Here is an 18,481-nt window from a genome sequence, read left to right as displayed (position 1 = left end):
CCACCGTAAAGTACACCAACAAGTACCATACCCAAGGTAAACAAATGAAAGGCAATTACCGTGTGCGCCTCTTGAACCAAGTGCAGAATACGGTCATTTTGGAGCTTATTTCGTTCCTCTGCATGCTCTGCTCTGCCTCCACATTGTCTCTTACCCATAATGCCATGGTTATGCCCTTATCTTAACTATGTTCATGTGACCCATTTCCCATTACTCTCTGTGTTCGTTGAAATAACCTTACATAAGCACAACATTTTTAACAGTATTTAAATTAACATTTTTGAATGTTCCCCCCTTTTAACATTTCACATTTTTCCTATTTTTAAATGCTGTATGAACTCAAATATTCATGAACTTTCACATACAAATATACAAAAGACATTTCAATTTAACATGTCTTTGAGACAGTTACATAGCCTAATGAATGAAATCGATCATCAGAAGAGGGTTTGTCATGCCGAAGCTATCGAGAGACTGCAAAGAATGATGAACGGCCAGCAGTGCAAAAGGACAGGAATGGGGAATGAGCAGAACATGGTATGCATGGACAAGAAGCAATTTCTGGCATAATTTCTATGGTGTTTTGATTGTGCTGTGGAAATTAAGAGCAAGTCAGAGAGGATGAAGACGGTGTGTGATGCGACACTGCAGACATAGCATATCAGGAGAAGAAACTCTGAGGGAAGGAGTTACACCATCTCAGACCATTGAGTCTGAGTCATAAAACGGACAATGCATTGAATGGGAGTATTTTGGGTGAGCACTGTAAATTTATTGCACTGGGAAAACTAAATCATCCAGAAGGTGACGGTAATGCAACATTTTGGATGGCAACCGCCGTAAAACCACAAAGAAGAAGAAGCACTTTTGTCCCAGTGTGCTTGCCCTAGTTTCATGTTCGACCGTTTGCCTTGTCTTAAGAAAGACGTTATGCAGCCTTCACTCAAATTCAGCTTATTCTGCTGCTTTGCAACACAACTATTTTCCTGTCACTGCTTGCACGTAATTTTGTGTTGAGGGAAATGCTAAGAAATACCTCCGACCCTGAATAGCTTGATAGCTAACTGCTAACTAATTCAGCTGTCAATGACACTTGGGCAGTGAAACACGGTTCAGCGTGCACAAAATGAACAAAACTGTGAGTGGCTATTGAATCTCCGTTAGCTATTTATTCACTACTGCGCTCTGTGAAACGTACAACGCACTCTGCTATTGAATATTTACACCATAAGAAGCACAAGGCGTGTGTAACTTTATCTCTGATGAGGGTAATGGGGCTGCTGTCTAACCTTACTGGAGCTGTGCTCCTCCTCGCCTCTGCTTTGACAGTATGTTTGTACATCGACCACTTTTTCATGAACCATGAAAACAGACTTGTTAGATCAGTCTATGCTAAGCAACACAAAAATACAGCACACGAAAGACTTGTTAATAATAATCCAGCAAAACCACAGAACAATTCAGTGGAGACCAAAGGAGGCCACCCAGAAAGCTCCCATGAGACTGACATTTCCAGAGACAGTAAATGTATCATGGCCCCAGACAGCCGGTTTGACTGTGGCAGGGACAGGGTTCTCAGCCAGACAGAGTGTGAAGAGAGAGGGGATGCTGCTACGTCCCTCTGCCTGACTCTGCAGGACCACCTTGGTGCTTCTACCCCAGTTTGTACCCTGGCTATAAAATGGGTCCCTTCACACCCCACCACGCGAGGCCAGGCTGCCACCCTGACTCGTGCCACCCCCTCCTATCTCCCCAGAGATATCTCTATGCTACACATAGAAGTCATAGAAGAGACTGCCGGCTGCTTACACCTCACTGTGAGTACGCAATACTCATACTCAAAATTTTTTCCCTCTGCAACCATTTAAAAAGACACAATGAAAGAAATATACAGGGTCCTTTTAAGCTCCCTGTTGATTTGCATGGTAAGTATAGATTACTGTAATGTAGTTGTGGAATAAATTATACCATGCCCATCAAGATTTCAAAACATTCAGGAGGAAAACCGATTGTGTGATTGTGTTATATTGCACATACTCATTTACACTGAAATATTAAGGTGTACAGATGATCAAACATTGGAATGGTTGTTTATTTTTGTTCAGTTTACTTTGATTCAAAGCCTGTGAAACAAAAAGTAGACACATTTCTTCAGTATTACGTAGTAAATGTCTTTTTCAGTGATTTATAATTTTGTTGTAGACAATTAGATTTGAAGATCTGATTGTGAAAGTTTCTCGAGTTGATTTTTGGTATTTTCTGCCTCTTTTTGTAGTATTGTTTGAAAATATATAGGCGACACTCCGAATCTGGTTTATAGGAATTTGTGGTGTGTTTGAAGCCCATGTGGGCTGAGCATTGTTGTGTGACTGACTAAAAAAACTTCATTAATTCGTTCATATGTATGAATCTGTAAACAGATATGTGTTTTCTCTCAAGTTAAAGGACCCAACATCGCAGCGGTATGAAGTTGAGCTCCCAGCTGGTGTTCATCAGAGCAGAGCTGATACCCAAGATGCCTTCTACACCACCGAATACCGGTCTGACCCGTTTGGCTTCATAGTGCGGCGAAAATCCAATGGCAGGGTGATGTGAGTGGTTGTGTTCAGTTTAAATCTGTGTACATTATATAGATGACATCATAGTAACGTTTGTATAGCCTTACCTGCTACGTCCATTATGATCAGTGACTTACTTACTCATACTCAGTCAGCTTGTTGCCTGTTCCCACTGTTATAGTCCCATTTTCTGCAGTTCCACAGTTAAGTCATTAATTTATTTTTTCTCCTTATATTTATTCATGTGTATATTTTATTGGGTTTGTGGTATTTATGTATTTATTTATATGCAGTACATTTTTACAATAACATAATGTAATCCAACACAACAGCTCAGTTATAAATTCTACCTTTACAAAGGTATATAATATTCAGTTTGATTTACACTGTCAAGGAGATATTTATCCAACTAAATGTTTTATATTTAGGTTGTTGCATAATTAACACTTCCCTGAAAGGCCATAAGAAGCTTCATAAAGGAAGAATATTATCTCTTAAGTCTGTGTGAAATGACCGATTTGCTTAATCATGATCCTCATGTAATGCATGTTTGTTTGTTTCCTGTGTCCTGCCTGTCCAGTATGAATACCACCGTTGCTCCTCTGCTGTTTGCTGACCAGTACCTGCAGCTGTCCACCACACTGGCCTCTTCCCTTGTGTCTGGGCTTGGGGAGCATTACACCTCCCTCCTTCTGGACCTTAACTGGACAACACTGACTCTCTGGAACAGAGACATGGCGCCTCATGTGAGTCTGTTGCTTTGGCTCTCAACCTGAGGGAAGGGACCCCTCAAGAGGTCACAAGAAAAATCTGAAGGGTCAAGATATAATATATTCCTCCTGCGCACATTGTTTTAACAAATCTTTTTCTAATATCTGTGAGTGGATAGTTTAACCCCTTGTAGTTACAAAAACCTGAATGAAACAAAACTTAGAAGAAACTTAAAATCAGACAAGAAATATCAAACTCAAAGACATATAATCTTTGACAAGGGGTTGCAAGCTGTCATTTCATCGCTCTAAAGGGCCAAAAGCCTTGTTCTATGGAACATGTCAGTGATAGCCATTATGCAAAACACAACCATCCCCTCCTTTTAATTTATAGCATCAAGCTGCCGTCTGCAGAACAGTCCTTGTTAAGCGGGGAATGTTGACTCTGTTTCTACAGGCTGATGCTAACCTCTATGGCTCCCACCCATTCTACATAATACAGGAGGAGGACGGCTTGGCACACGGAGTTTTCCTTCTCAACAGCAATGCAATCGGTACCGAGCTATCTCTTCAAATAAAACACACGCAACAGGCCGCTACCATTTCTTTTGCCTTCACTTTCTATGCAGAATTATTGTTTGTAGCACATGAGAATGTTATTGCTAAATATCTTTCCAAATGTCTCTGTAGAGGTGATGTTGCAGCCGACCCCCGCTCTCACCTGGGTGGCTATCGGTGGAATCCTGGACCTGTACGTTTTCTTAGGTCCTGACCCTCAAAGTGTTACACGACAGTACCTCCAGGTCATTGGTACGTCTCTTCAGTGTTGGCGCTCAGTAACACATCTCCAGGTAGAGGGAGCAACAAGCGTACAGTTTATACATGCCAGCAAGTGAAAGGTGTAGTTTCTAAGTGGAATAACTGTTACAGAATGTCACTATGTATACTGTAAATTTAAGTAGTGGATGTGTTTATGTGATTCCCCGTTGTCATTTATCTGTCCCCAGGCTATCCTATGATGCCTCCCTATTGGTCACTGGGCTTTCATCTGTGTCGCTGGGGTTACACAACCTCAAATACAACCCGGCATGTGGCACAACGCATGCACAATGCAAAATTTCCCATGGTAAATTAAGTATTCACAAAGCTCTTCACAGGATATTTTTCCTATGTATGTGCTATGAATGTTCACATTTTACCATAATCAGAAAAGAGAGAATTTACACTTAGGAACAAATGATCATTAGCTCTGGACAATGCTGACTTCCATTCAGACTTCTCTTTAAATCACTTTGTTTTCTGAGATCATTTTGTGTTTTGTGTTTTTCATCACCAGGATGTGCAGTGGAATGATCTGGACTATGCAAATAAGCGCAGGGTATTCACCTTTGACCCCTGGCGATTCGGGGACCTCCCAGTTCTGGTGGAGGAGTTCCATAAGACAGGCATGAAGTACATCCTTATCCTGGTGTGACATCTTTCAGTTTAAAATACCTCAAAATTGGTTAGAGTTGTGTGTTCTCTAGATGAGCAGAAGTAGTTTTCCAGTAGACTGCAGCAAAACTTTCCTAAATTGTGACTGTCATATTCTCCTGGTTTCAAAGGACCCAGGGATTAGCAGCACCAGCCCTCCTGGAACTTACTCTCCCTTTGATGATGGACTGAAACGAGATGTCTTCATTAAAAATGCTACAGGACACATCCTGATAGGGCAGGTAAGACTTTTTCTTGGGATGTATTATTTTTTGTCCCATTGTGAAGTGTGTATGGCATGCATATTCCCATACTGTGTGTGTAGGTTTGGCCTGGCCCAACAGCCTTCCCCGACTTCACCAACCCAGAGACCAGACGCTGGTGGGAGGACTGCATCAGAGATTTTCATTCTAAAGTTCCTGTGGATGGTCTGTGGATTGTGAGTATCTACACACGCAGATAGCACAGGTTATTTAGCCTCGTATGACTTGTCAGGTATGTCAGGTTTTCAGTTCTGAAACATGTCCGTGGTTTTGAGGTTGTGTGTTTTGTTTGCTGACATCTTAAAATCACATCAATAATTTATCCTGTTGTTTTCTCCCATGCTCCACCAAGGATATGAATGAACCAGCCAGTTTTGTGCAGGGCTCAGTGGAGGGCTGTCCTGACAGTGATCTTGAGAACCCGCCTTACACACCCAGTAAGTGTACTTCACATCAGTGTTGCACGTTATCAGAATCTAAAGGCATACAAACATTACTGGTGTTACATTTATAGTCAGTTCATATATTAAAGTATATAAATGGATATTGTATAAGATGCCATGTAAACTACTATAAATACACAACTAATCTGTTCATGGCTACATTATGTTGTAGTAAGTAGTAGCTTGTGTGTCTCTCTTACAAACAGGGGTGGTTGGAGGCCAGCTGAACTCAGGAACTCTTTGTATGTCAGCTCAGCAGAAGCTGTCCACTCACTACAACCTGCACAACATGTACGGACTGACAGAAGCCTATGCGACACACAGGTCAGCAATAAGCAATAAGTGGCCGTTGTATGCAAGCTGTCAGCTTTATGGGATAGTGATAATAAGACACCACTGTAACAAAAAACAACGTCTGATCTTTTGACATCAGTTGATGTCATAAATGTTTTTACAACCTTAAAACCTTATCTTAGCTCAAAAGTAGGTCAACAGTGTGTCACATAAACAGCTCTTGTGTGGTTACAAGTGTATGATTATTTTAATATTCCAAAAAATAGACTTTCTCAAACAATTTTTTGTTGAACATAGTAACAAGTTATTATAACAATCATAATACCTTTTACTTATATTGTGCCTTAAAAGGTACTCAAATTCTTTGTTGTTGTTCTTTGGCTTTTGTTAATTGTTATGTATGTACACTGTATTCATCCTGGGGTTGGCCACCATCCTTAGCGCTCTTATGAAGGTGCGAGGAAAGAGACCCTTCGTCCTCTCTCGCTCCTCCTACCCTGGCATCGGCCGATTCTCTGGAGTTTGGACAGGAGACGTCAGGAGCACCTGGGAGCAGCTACGATACTCCATCCCTGGTGAGGAGATGTACTCTCTGAAAGGCCATGATACTGTGTTGTTGTTATGTTCATTTTCACAGATATTTGACGGCATGTGATTCTGTACGTGATAGAATAAAGGTTCAACCAAACCATGAGAAAGTTTTTTGTAAAATCTTTTTTTGAAGATTTTGACTGACCTTCTGCACCCTCCACCCCTTCAGCGGTACTGCAGTTCAGCCTGTTCGGGGTGCCCCTTGTGGGGGCGGACATCTGTGGCTTTGGAGGCAACACCACCGAGGAGTTGTGTGTGCGATGGATGCAGCTCGGGGCCTTCTACCCATTTATGAGAAACCACAATGACAAGCCGAATGCTGTGAGACACTGTATTTTTTTTTTTTTTTAGGGCGTAGGTGGTCTACTCTACCGTGTATGGTTTTTCCACTGCGTCTAGAGCAGTCCATCTGTTTCATGCATTATGAATAGAGGTAACTCTATATCTTCTCATTGTCTGTGTGTTTCTATGTGTCCCGCAGCCTCAGGAGCCCTATATCTTTGGGCAGAAGGCCCAGGCAGCCATGCGGAGTGCACTGAACCTTCGTTACTCCCTTCTCCCGTTCCTCTACACACTCTTCCATCATGCACACACTTCAGCTGACACTGTGGCCAGGCCTCTCTTCATGGAGTATGTGTCCTGTCCTCTGCATCATTTATTGTCCTACATAAATTAAATGATTAAGACCACATGCTACACTTTCCATAACATCATATTTTTCTGCTCCCTATGCATTCCTCTTAGGTTTCCCACTGACCCTAACTCACAGTCCATAGACCGACAGTTCCTGTGGGGGAGTTCACTTCTTATTAGCCCAGTCTTAGAGCAAGGGGCAGTAGAGCTGGCCGCTTACCTGCCCCCTGGCACATGGTATAGCCTGCATAATGTGAGTCACTCAGCCCTATCCAGCTTTCTGTCTCTCACAATACCACCACTAAGGCTCAGTCCATTTGTGTTTGTCTACTATTAAAAGCCAACATGTTCGAGGCGTTCTGTGGTAACACATGACTGAAGTGTTCACCTGTTTCCCTTTGGGGTCTCTAGGGTCAGCCTTTCTACAGTAAGGGTCAGTACCTGCTCCTGCCAGCCCCTCTGGACACCATCAACGTACACGTGCGAGAGGGACACATTATCCCCCGGCAGGTGGGTGTCCACTCTGGAAAAAACTGCCAATATGCAACTCATCTGCTGAGCTGAGTACTTTATGAATAATGTTTGGTTTAGTTGGTGACAAAATGTGTTTGATCAATTATTAATAAAATATTTGAGGATAGAAAATCCCACAATACATAATTGAGATAGCTACAACACTTCTACTTCTGTTTAGCTGAATTATGTTTGAGGCTGGTATAAAATAAACAAGCAGTGACTTTTAACTTTTAACTTAAATAATAGTCACTTCACATTGTTAGGCTTTGTTTGATAATTGATACAGTTCCTTGGCAGAAGATTAAAATTTTGTTAATATATTATTGATTAATTTCTAAGGGGCTTAACTTAACAATCATTTATTTTAGCCACTGTTCATTAATTGTTTTGTTCAGTGGAAGAAAATCGTTTTCCAATGGACATTTGCAATTTTGTAAACACACTTAGTTCAGTAATATGGCTATGACATGGACATTGCATCAGGTTGTGTTGAGCTAGAACTATCATGACATCCTGACTGATGTCTTAAAAGCTTAAAACTAGCTGAAAGTCAGAAAAGTGTGTTTTGTATCGTTTCATGGTGTTTTCTTTGATCTGCCTTTTCTTGTGAAGGAGCCCGCTTTGACAACCACAGCCTCACGCAGAAACCCTTTGTTCTTGACGGTGGCACTGTCAGCAGGAGGCTGGGCCCGGGGCCACTTGTTCTGGGATGACGGGGACAGTCTTGACACCTTTGAAATGGGAAATTACTGTTACATTATCTTCATTGCTGGACAGGTAGAGTAAGAGACTGGTGATATTTGCATTGGGAAAGCTGATGAGGCAGTGTTTTGCATTGAACGCACCACTACTTAAAGTTTCTTGATCTCAATTATTTTTAAATGCTTAAAAACCTTCTACTCTAACTCCCACTTCAGTCTCAGGTGGTGAGTGATCCTCTCAGGCTGAATGGGGCCCTGGACGGTCTGGTACTGGGAGGGCTGCAAGTGTTCGGGGTGCCGTCACCACCTCTATATGTATTAGCCAATGGGGACAAAGTCAGGGATTTCACATACCGCACTGACACCAAGGTGAGTTCTGTGTTACTCAGCACTATTTTCTTTGGTGTTTGATAATGTCATTCTGCAGGTAAGTGTCTGTATGTTTCATCCTGTTCATGTATTTATTTTCCATGTTTGTCCTACTTTTTTCCTTGTTATGTCTACTGTTTCCACCTCTACTATATCAGGTCTTTGTGCAGAAATTAAGCCATTCTGTCAGTCGAAACTCTCTGTGTCTTTCTCTTGCCCCAGGTTTTGACAGTGACCAGCCTGGCCTTGCCCATGTCAGAGGTGTTTACAGTGCAGTGGGCTTTCTGATGCACTGAACACTGAATCCCAGAAACCCTTGCATTTTTCACTGCTGCCAAAAACACCAGCTGATTTCCTTGAGCCGTCCCAACAATCCCTCGTGATGCACCTCACGCTTGCTCTGCCCTTTTTGTCGAAATTGGAAATTAGTACCTTATAAGGAGCAGGTTTTTTAAAATGGGATGAGATCAAACAAAGGGAGCCATCATTTTGATGTGTCAGGTTTTCTTGCTAATTGTTGCTGCTAACTGCTACACTGAATCAAGACACCTGTTTATATTTCTTTGTATTTTTTAAATATGTTTATATATTTGTTACTGAAGAGCATTACAAATAAAAAATGAGATTGATGAGAAGATGCATTTGTCTGCAGCACTGCATTTAAAGCAATTGTCAGAAGGTTTAACTTGCTTATTGGTGAGTCACCTATAATGTTTTATGCTGTCTTTATTTACTTTATTTTTAAAATGAAGTTTTATTATTCAAATGTATGCCATTACTTTTTATCAAAATAATAGTTTTACAACATTAAGGTGTTACAAGGCAACAAACTCCTAGCCAATCCATCACATATTGGGTAATCAGGATACTGCTGCTATATGAGCTTCAGTTATATGGCTTTTAGTGGGTGAACTTATAAACTTTTACATTTACCTGTACCACCATCATTGTACAGTATATAATGAATAAATACGTGAATGATTAATCATATCCCCAAATTTACAACTAATGTAAAATTCTGAAGTATACGCTGTAGGCAGTTAATTGCGTGTTATTTATGCTGTGTGAGGAGATGCTCTGGTCCTGATGATGGACCAACTGCTTTTGCCAGTGACCTTTAAAACGTCACTTATGATGTAAAAGGGTAAAACCGTTAAGGTAGGCTGGGTCGGATGATGACTTTGATTACTGTAAAATATATTTGTCTATATTTTAAAGTGCAGTCGCGCCCTAATGATCCTCCGCGTTTTCAATCAGAAATCTAACATTCCCGGTTTGCATGTTTGTATGGAATAAAAAGCATTTGACATTCCGGAAGCAGCGAAATCTGGGGGATTGGTCTAGGGCTGTTACGTCAAGTTAGACACCCATGATGCATAATTATAGGAAAGAAGATAAGTTTAGCGTACAAATTAAAGCGCCAGCACCGTATCCTTCAAATTTAGGTTTTACTTTGAAAATTGCAACCGGAAGTGTAGTTTTATTGCCTTAGAAATAGCAGCAGTCAAACGTGTGGTGTCACTGTCGGAAAACACAGGGATACAAACAAGACTTACAAGCCCGTAACAGCTGAGCTAAATCTGGGAGAAAGGCGGTGAAAACGACGCCGGTACATGCTGCTCGGTCCTCGTCTGCCCGCTGAGATGGATGTCCGACATGGCCTGTAGACTTCTGCGGCGGGACTGAAGGTGAGCCGCTTGGCCCCCGTTTCTCTCTACATGCTGCTTGCTATTCATTCATTACTGCTGCTGGAACAGGTGTATGCCAACAGCCAAGAAGGACACATTCCCCCGGTACGTGCGAATAATGTGACATTGTGTCTTTTGTAGCGTACTGCCGCTGTCGGATACAACAAACTTTAAAGTTGCCTGGAAATGTAGACGCCGTGAAATGTAACCAGCAAAAGGATTTCGGCCATGGTCTCGGAAGCTAAACTAAAATATTTATACCCTAGATGGTAAAGAGAGTTGCTGCTCGGGCAGAAACACACACACAAACCCGTATATTAGCATGTGGAAATAGTGCTGTGGTGGCAAAAGCCGTGTCCCATCCTCCCCTCTCCTCCTGTCAGGCGGATGCAGACTGAGTGTGAGAGCCGATGGAGCCCCCGACATTGTGACACGCCTCTGCTACACTGTCTGCTATGTTACTATACTGACATATTTCCAGGACTGGGAAAGACCTTAAATTAGTCTTTTTTTTTCTAAATTAAAGCTGGATAATATTTTAGCCACTGAATGGGGCTCTCACAAACGCCAAAAGTCACATGACCACACACACACACACACACACACACACACACACACTCTTTACCCTGACCCTATAATACAGTTCAGTACACCATTTCTTTCAAAAACAGACTGTGTGAAACTTTAAATTTTCCATTCATGGTGGCACCCGTTAAGAGAGGAGGTGATCCAACTCTATGGGGATGTGTTTAAAACACAGATCTACCTGGCTGAAGCAGGATTCTTTAGGTGAATACAGATATTTGAGGGTTTAAAAAATGTGGTCAATCATATATTGGGTGATCTATATGTACAGGTACCATAAACAACCAGTTTTAACAAGGATCCCTTACACTTCGTTATTAAAGAACTCCATATGTAGCCTATGAGAAAGAAAAAAATAATTGTAAAAGTTAGAGCACTCAATACGTGTGTGTGTGTGTGTGTGTGTGTGTGTGTGTGTGTGTGTGTTATTTTTAACCTCCTGTTCAGATATGTGTAGGTTAAATTTTAGGGCACACAGTGTATTACTTTATAACACTTTCTGTGAACGATAAATATGTGATGTGTGTTTTATGTATCTCCAGGTGTAGCAAATCCTTAAATGTGTACACACACTCCCACTGAGTCACCCATAATGGGTCCTTATAACTTACCCAGCCTTTGCAGTCCACAAGAACCTTGCTTTTCAGGCTTCTTTGTGGCTTTTCAGCTGCCCCAGGCATGTTAGTATACAGCGCAGACACGGTTTCACTATTCGCTCCTCTATAGTGTCAGACTGACAACTTAATTAGCAATGTGGCCCAGAGGTGAGAAGCTGAGCTCCTGGAAGTTTGTGGCTTCTATAGTCGCAGCTAAATGTCCATGGTGTACAGGTGTTGGTCATATAATTAGAATATCATAATGTATACATTCATTCCACACAGACTGATATATTTCAAGTATTCATTCCTTTTAATTTTGATGATTATAACTGACAACTAAGGAAAACCCCAAAATCAGTATCTCAGAAAATTAGATTACTACTTAAGACCAATACAAAAAAAGGATTTTTAGAAATGTTGGCCAACTGAAAAGTATGAACATGAAAAGTATGAGCATGTACAGCACTCAATACTTAGTTGGGGCTCCTTTTGCCTGAATACTGCAGCAATGCGGCGTGGCATGGAGTCCATCAGTCTGTGGCACTGCTCAGGTGTTATGAGAGCCCAGGTTGCTCTGATAGTGGCCTTCAGCTCTTCTGCATTGTTGGGTCTGGCGTATCGCATCTTCCTCTTCACAATACCCCATAGATTTTCTATAGGGTTAAGGTCAGGCGAGTTTGCTGGCCAATTAAGAACAGGGATACTATGGTCCTTAAACCAGGTACTGGTAGCTTTGGCACTGTGTGCAGGTGCCAAGTCCTGTTGGAAAATGAAATCTGCATCGCCATAAAGTTGGTCAGCAGCAGGAAGCATGAAGTGCTCTAAAACTTCCTGGTAGACGGCTGCGTTGACCTTGGACCTCAGAAAACACAGTGGACCAACACCAGCAGATCACATAGCACCCAAACTATCACTGACTGTGGAAACTTTACACTGGACTTCAAGCAACGTGGATTCTGTTCCTCTCCTCTCTTCCTCCAGACTCTGGGACCTTGATTTCCAAAGAAAATTTACTTTCATCAGAGAACATAACTTTGGACCACTCAGCAGCAGTCCAGTCCTTTTTGTCTTTAGCCCAGGCGAGACGCTTCTGACGCTGTGTCTTGTTCAAGAGTGGCTTGACACAAGGAATGCGACAGCTGAAACCCATGTCTTGCATACGTCTGTGCGTGGTGGTTCTTGAAGCACTGACTCCAGCTGCAGTCCACTCTTTGTGAATCTCCCCCACATTTTTGAATGGGTTTTGTTTCACAATCCTCTCCAGGGTGCGGTTATCCCTATTGCTTGTACACTTTTTTTCTACCACATCTTTTCCTTCCCTTTGCCTCTCTATTAATGTGCTTGGACACAGAGCTCTGTGAACAGCCAGCCTCTTTAGCAATGACCTTTTGTGTCTTGGTCGTCTTTTGGACAGCTGTCAAGTCAGCAGTCTTCCCCATGATCGTGTAGCCTACAGAACTAGACTGAGAGACCATTTAAAGGCCTTTGCAGGTGTTTTGAGTTAATTAGCTGATATTAGAGTGTGGCACCAGGTGTCTTTTCACAATATTTTAATTTTCTGAGATACTGATTTTGGGGTTTTCATTAGTTCTAGTCACTAGTAGTCAGTTATAATCATCAAAATTAAAAGGAATGAACACTTGAAATATATCAGTCTGTGTGGAATGAATGTATACATTTATACATGTTTCACTTTTTGAATGGAATTAGTGAAATAAATCAACTTTTTGATGATATTCTAATTATATGACCAGCACCTGTATGTTTCAAGTTTTATTAAAAGATCTGTTTTTGGCAGGCAATCTGTTAAAAGTTTGTTTGTTTTTTAAGTATTCTGCAGGTCACAGCGAAAGGTCAGCGAGGAGAGGCAGTGTGTGAGCACGCCAAGGTGTTGACAGCATAAAAGATGAAGAGAGCAGTGCGAGGAGTCTGTCCTTTGACAGCCAGCCTAAAGGAACCTATCAAACTGACCCAAGTGGCTCTGTAATCACATACAGCCCAAAATAACCACCGGATAGTAGCACAGCAGCAAATATGTTATTGCTGTTATGAGGCTACTGGAAACAGCTGTGTGTAAATTTTAAGATCCCAGCCTACTATTAAGCGCGTTACATTCAGATAGCATGTTTTTCAGAGTTTGTGTCTCGCAGGAGTGCGGAGTCAGAGTGCGCTGGTCTTATTTACAAGTGGATTTAGTCACGTGCTATTTGAGGCAGTTATCATACAAATGGGCCAATTTTATGGCTTGTGGATAGAAGAGCGATGACTTGGCAAAGAAATACTTTGACCTCCTGCTTTAGATTATCTTCAGACCTCCCACCACACACACACACAAGTCTGAAAACATATAAAATTACTTCTGTCTACCTTATGAGTAACTTGTGATTATTTTAGAGATGAATAATTTGTTTACAGAAATGTAACGGTAACTATTTTGTTTGAATTTATCAAGTTTACTTAAATGCAATGTGTGTCTGATTTTGGTTTATATAATTTTAAATGGAACAGCTTTGGATTTTAGACTGTTGAAAATGTCCCCTTTGGCCCTCAGACTTCTTAGATGAGACCTTTTTTGACATCTGATAGAGTAAATGATTTACCCGTTCATTGAGAAAAGATCATTAAATACCTTTAGTTGTAGCCCAAGGTTAATGGGATCTACAAGAAACAGCAGCCCGTTTTCACAAGCTGTACGGCATGAATGGTGAAACTGAAAAACTCCCACATTTTTAAACGTAAGCCAAATGATGGCCAACAGTCAGTCCCCTCATCGAGGTCATGCCTGGATTTCGTGCCAGGAAACTTCCTGTCTGGGGCCTGGCATCAGGAAGTGGGGTTCCTGCTTAATCAGGCAGAGGTAAACATACCCCCTGAGGAGAAAGGAGGGAACATTCCTCAGATGGAGTGGGGAGTATGTGTCAGTGTTCAGCCAGCAAGAAAACAAGGTTAGCATAGACAGTAAAGGGTTACATACATGAAGTGTGTCCACGCATACAGACGCCCACGAAAAAGAGAAATGAATCAATGAGATCTATGTGAAGTGATCAAACAGGAGCTCAGAAAAAAAATAAAAGGTTGATTTTGCTTTTAGTGTTTGTCTTTGAGCCTGAAAAGCCTGAAAAGCCGCCTTCTTGAAGCAGACAAGCTAAACACTGGTGGTGCTGACCCCAGTTGATCACATCTGTTGGCTGTTTGGAATTTCACACAGATGAAGTGGTGTGTGTGTGTGTGTGTGTGTGTGTGTGTGTGTGTGTGTGTTGTTTACTGAAGGTGGGACAGGTTCAGTTACACAAAAGTACAGTATCCACAGCTCCTGTGAGTGTGTTTGCGTTAGTAGGCGCAGGTGTCTGTAAAGAAAACGTGGCACAGGGAAATGCTGAACAAGTACAGAGGGGAGAGGGGATTCTGGGTTGAGCGCTGCAGTAAGGACACTGCAGTAAATACAGGCACACATGTGACAGAGGAGGTGAAGTGTAGGTGAGGATCTGTGCAGTCCTATGTTGGCAAGCTTTGTCACACTATTCTTAAGATATTTACCTAACTGACGGTTATATTTCCTTTTTCCTCTTATGTTCCCCGCCCTTGTCTTTTCCTGCTCTTACCCCCCCCCCCCCCCCCCCCATCTCTGCTCTAAAACTCCCCTTTTTACTCCCAAATATTCAGAGGATGGGCCCAGTGTCCCAGTGCCTGAGGAGATGTCTCTGGGTCGGCTCCTGCGGCGTGCCTCCTCCAAGGCCTCCGACCTCCTGACCTTTAACCCTGGGGCGGGGGGCTCATCCTTGCGCTCGGGCCTGGATGGCGAGATCATCTTCTCCAAAAATAATGTTTGTGTGCACCCTGCTGAGCCCCTGCCTGGCCTGGCAGAGCACCACCCAGGTTAGTCTGGACTGATCTTATTAGGGTCTTTCCTGCTGTATTGCCTTGCGGTGTGAATGGAGATGCGGAGTGAAGCGCTCAGGCCAGGCCAGCTTTCCTTTCAGCTTAGTTGTTAATGAGACAAGAAGCAAGTTGAGAAATCGTTGGATTAACTTACGTCCACAAACACGTTTTTTGTTTTTATATACAGAATGACGAGTACACATTACACAAATATACAGAAGTCAAGCTTTCTAAACAAGAAGAGTAAAAATGAGACTAGAAAACATATTCACAGCTGTCAGGATTTTATAGCACTCTCACTTTTGCTACTGTCTAACTGTAAACATGCAAAATTCCTCCTTTTACTAAAGCTGCTGCAGTACAGAGTAAAATTACTTTACCTTGCTCTACTTGCCTTATTTATGTGAAGGATGTGTGATTCTGGCCTTGTGGTTTTAAAAATGTAAGTGCTTGTAGCCTGTATTGCTGGTTTTAATCTTGCCCTGGTAGGAACATCAACAGCATTTCCTTAATTTCTCCACCTCTCCTCACCTGCAATCCTCCATTTTTATTTATTTTTTGTGTGAGAGTGTTGCAAGGTTGTTACTCACCTCTCATGTTTCCCTCTGTGTCGTCATCCCATTGTGTGTTTATCTCTGTTTGCCTTTGGGTTGCAGCTGCTTACCATGTCTAAAGAGTAATTTCCTCTGTTACTTCTGACATAATTATTCCTATCTGCACTGTGGTTTATGTCGCCCCCTGCAGGCTACCTGTGCGTGCACACGGAGAAGGATGAGAGCCTGGGCACCACCCTTATTCTAACCTGGGTGCCCAACTCCCGCATCCAGAGGCAGGATGAGGAGGCGCTGCGCTACATCACGCCAGAGAGCTCCCCAGTGCGCAGGAACACACGCCGCCGAGGCCGACGGTAGGAAAGTCATTACTTTAAAATTTGTATACTCAAGGTCTTTAAAATGTCTTGGAAGTTATAAAACATTCAGTTGGAAAGTTAAGTTGCAGACAATTAGGATATAATGGAGACGTCTCCCTTACTGAAATCATGTTTATTAAATATAAAGCAGTAATATTCTGTTTCTGTAGCTTTCTGTATGAATATAAAATAGTGTCATTACAAACATACTTTACATAAACATAGAGTGCAGAGAGGTTTCCCACAGACTAACTGGCAGTCAAACGTTAAGTTTTTATAGGTCCAAGCAAGTTATTATAATAATGATAAATCTCTTAAAGAACACTCCTCATTCTATATTAGCTAAAGCATGCAGTTAGGTCTGCAGCTAACGATTATTTTCATTGTCGATTAATCTGTCGAGTATTTTTTCGATTAATCGATTTAAGTTGTTTGGTCTAAAGAAAATGTCGATCAATGTTTCCCCAAAGCTAGAGGTGCCGTCCTTGAATGTCTTGTTTTGTTCATAAGCCAGAGATATTCAGTTTACTGTCATAGAGTAGGGAAGAAAACCAAAATCAGATAATTTCAACTTTTTTACCTAAAAAAATTACTTACAGATTAATCGGTTATAGAAATAGTTGGCAGCTGATTTTAATAATTGACAAATTGTTGCAGCTCTATATGCAATCACAGTATGAAAACCATAGTTACACTGACATTAGAAACATTTTTGATAGAGTGCGCAGCCACATGCAGAAATACTCAGACGATACTGTGATAGTTGGCTGTATCAAGGATGGACAGGAGGAGGAGTACAGGAGCCTGGTAGAGGACTTCGTGAGGTGGTGCAGGACCAACCATCTGCAGCTGAACACCTCCAAGACCAAGGAGATGGTGGTGGACTTCAGAAGGAAGAAACCACATCTCCAACCTTTGTCCATCGAGGGGTTCAGGACTTATCTGGGGCTGCAGCTGGATGACAAGCTGGACTGGACAGAAAATATGGACACTCTCCACGGGAAAGGGCAGAGCACACTGTACTTCCTGAAAAGACTGCTGTAGATGTTTTACCAGTCTGTGGTGGCCAGCGTCCTCTTTTATGCTGTAGTTTGCTGGGGAGGAAGCAGCAAGAAGAGAGACGCCGGTCGACTGGACAGACTGGTGAGGAGAGCTGGCTCAGTGGTGGGCTCAGAACTGGACTCTCTAGTGACAGTGGCAGAAAGAAGGAACTGCTGTCCATACTGGACGACGCCCACCACCGTCTGCACAACACCTTCATCGGACAGAAGAGTGTGTTTAGTGGCAGACTGCTGTCCTAGCCCAGCTCCACCAACAGACTTAAAAACTCTTTCGTCCCCCAGGCCCTCAGACTGTACAACAGCTCCTATGGCAGGGAGGACAATAGACAAAAGAACAATTTCTTCCTCCATCTGCACTCCATTTTGCACTGTTTACTGTTTTTGCACTGTTTTACTGTGTTATAAGTTATTTTAATTCTATTTTAATATCGGTTTAATGTATGTATGTTTCGTATGCTGCTGGATACTTGAATTTCCCTCGGGATAAATAAAGTATATATCTATCAGCCGTATATCAGTATTTTACATGATACCGATGTTGTTTTAAACCAACCGTCCCCTGCAGACCCCACTCGCGTCACCCAGCAGCCCAGGAGGAAGATGAGGATGAGGAGAGGAACATTACCAGCAGCACCTCTGCAGAGAGCCACAGCCTGGTGGGAGAGGCAGGAGCGGATCCCTCCTCACACCAGCAGCAGCTGCCCTCGGCGGGGGAGGAGGGCGACGAGGGCTCCTGCGAGCTGTCGGACGAAGTGAGTCGAGACAGCACCATGGGCTCAGACTCGGACACTTTTCCTCCCCCTTCTGCCTGTCCCCTGTCAGCGAGGCCCTCTGTGAAAGCAGCGGCTCTGTCTTCCTGGACAGTGAGAGCAGGTCAGAGTTAAGGGGGGTTAAAATGGGATTCTTCACGATCTTCTACTTATTTTTTATGCAGCAGAGTCAAGTTTATTTTTGTTTTGTCATTCACTGCTTGGGAAAATAAGCCAACAAAAAATATTGTTATACATCTATAAAATTATGACTAGTCCCTTGTCCACCACTCAATTCACTGCTGTCCCACATATCATCAAAGATTGGGATATTTTGGGCACCCCAGTAGCCCAATATTTTGCTTACTGTATAACTGCAGGGACATTTGTTGCACGCCCTAGCTGAGAGTACCTTTAATAAGTCTGTCTTTTCAACTATTTTTTATCTTGTAGTTAGTG

At 42.3% G+C, this 18,481-nt stretch overlaps 1 protein-coding gene and 1 pseudogene across 1 annotated transcript; both read left to right on the top strand.

The window, feature by feature from the left end:
* The first annotated feature begins 697 nt into the window (after positions 1 to 697).
* Positions 698 to 9,190, top strand: LOC119896351 (lysosomal alpha-glucosidase-like). The gene is given in 21 exon segments (XM_038709789.1): positions 698 to 1,595; positions 1,598 to 1,696; positions 1,698 to 1,817; positions 2,440 to 2,591; positions 3,139 to 3,304; positions 3,726 to 3,822; positions 3,959 to 4,078; positions 4,276 to 4,394; positions 4,605 to 4,736; positions 4,873 to 4,983; positions 5,067 to 5,180; positions 5,357 to 5,441; positions 5,654 to 5,771; positions 6,183 to 6,316; positions 6,502 to 6,653; positions 6,814 to 6,962; positions 7,077 to 7,218; positions 7,377 to 7,475; positions 8,094 to 8,258; positions 8,399 to 8,551; positions 8,774 to 9,190. Coding segments are annotated over 21 exon segments (2,826 nt in total). The 5' UTR covers positions 698 to 1,262; the 3' UTR covers positions 8,840 to 9,190.
* Positions 9,191 to 10,033: 843 nt separating this feature from the next.
* Positions 10,034 to 18,146, top strand: LOC119896350 (annotated as a pseudogene).
* The last annotated feature ends 335 nt before the right edge of the window (positions 18,147 to 18,481 follow it).

Source organism: Micropterus salmoides, unplaced genomic scaffold (assembly GCF_014851395.1).
Source record: "Micropterus salmoides isolate LMB-PRFRI ecotype aquatic unplaced genomic scaffold, ASM1485139v1 Ms_hic_scaffold_957, whole genome shotgun sequence".
NCBI classification, from domain to species: Eukaryota; Metazoa; Chordata; class Actinopteri; order Centrarchiformes; family Centrarchidae; genus Micropterus; species Micropterus salmoides.
Note: the sequence above shows the minus strand (reverse complement) of the source record. Positions and strands in the feature narration are given on the sequence as shown.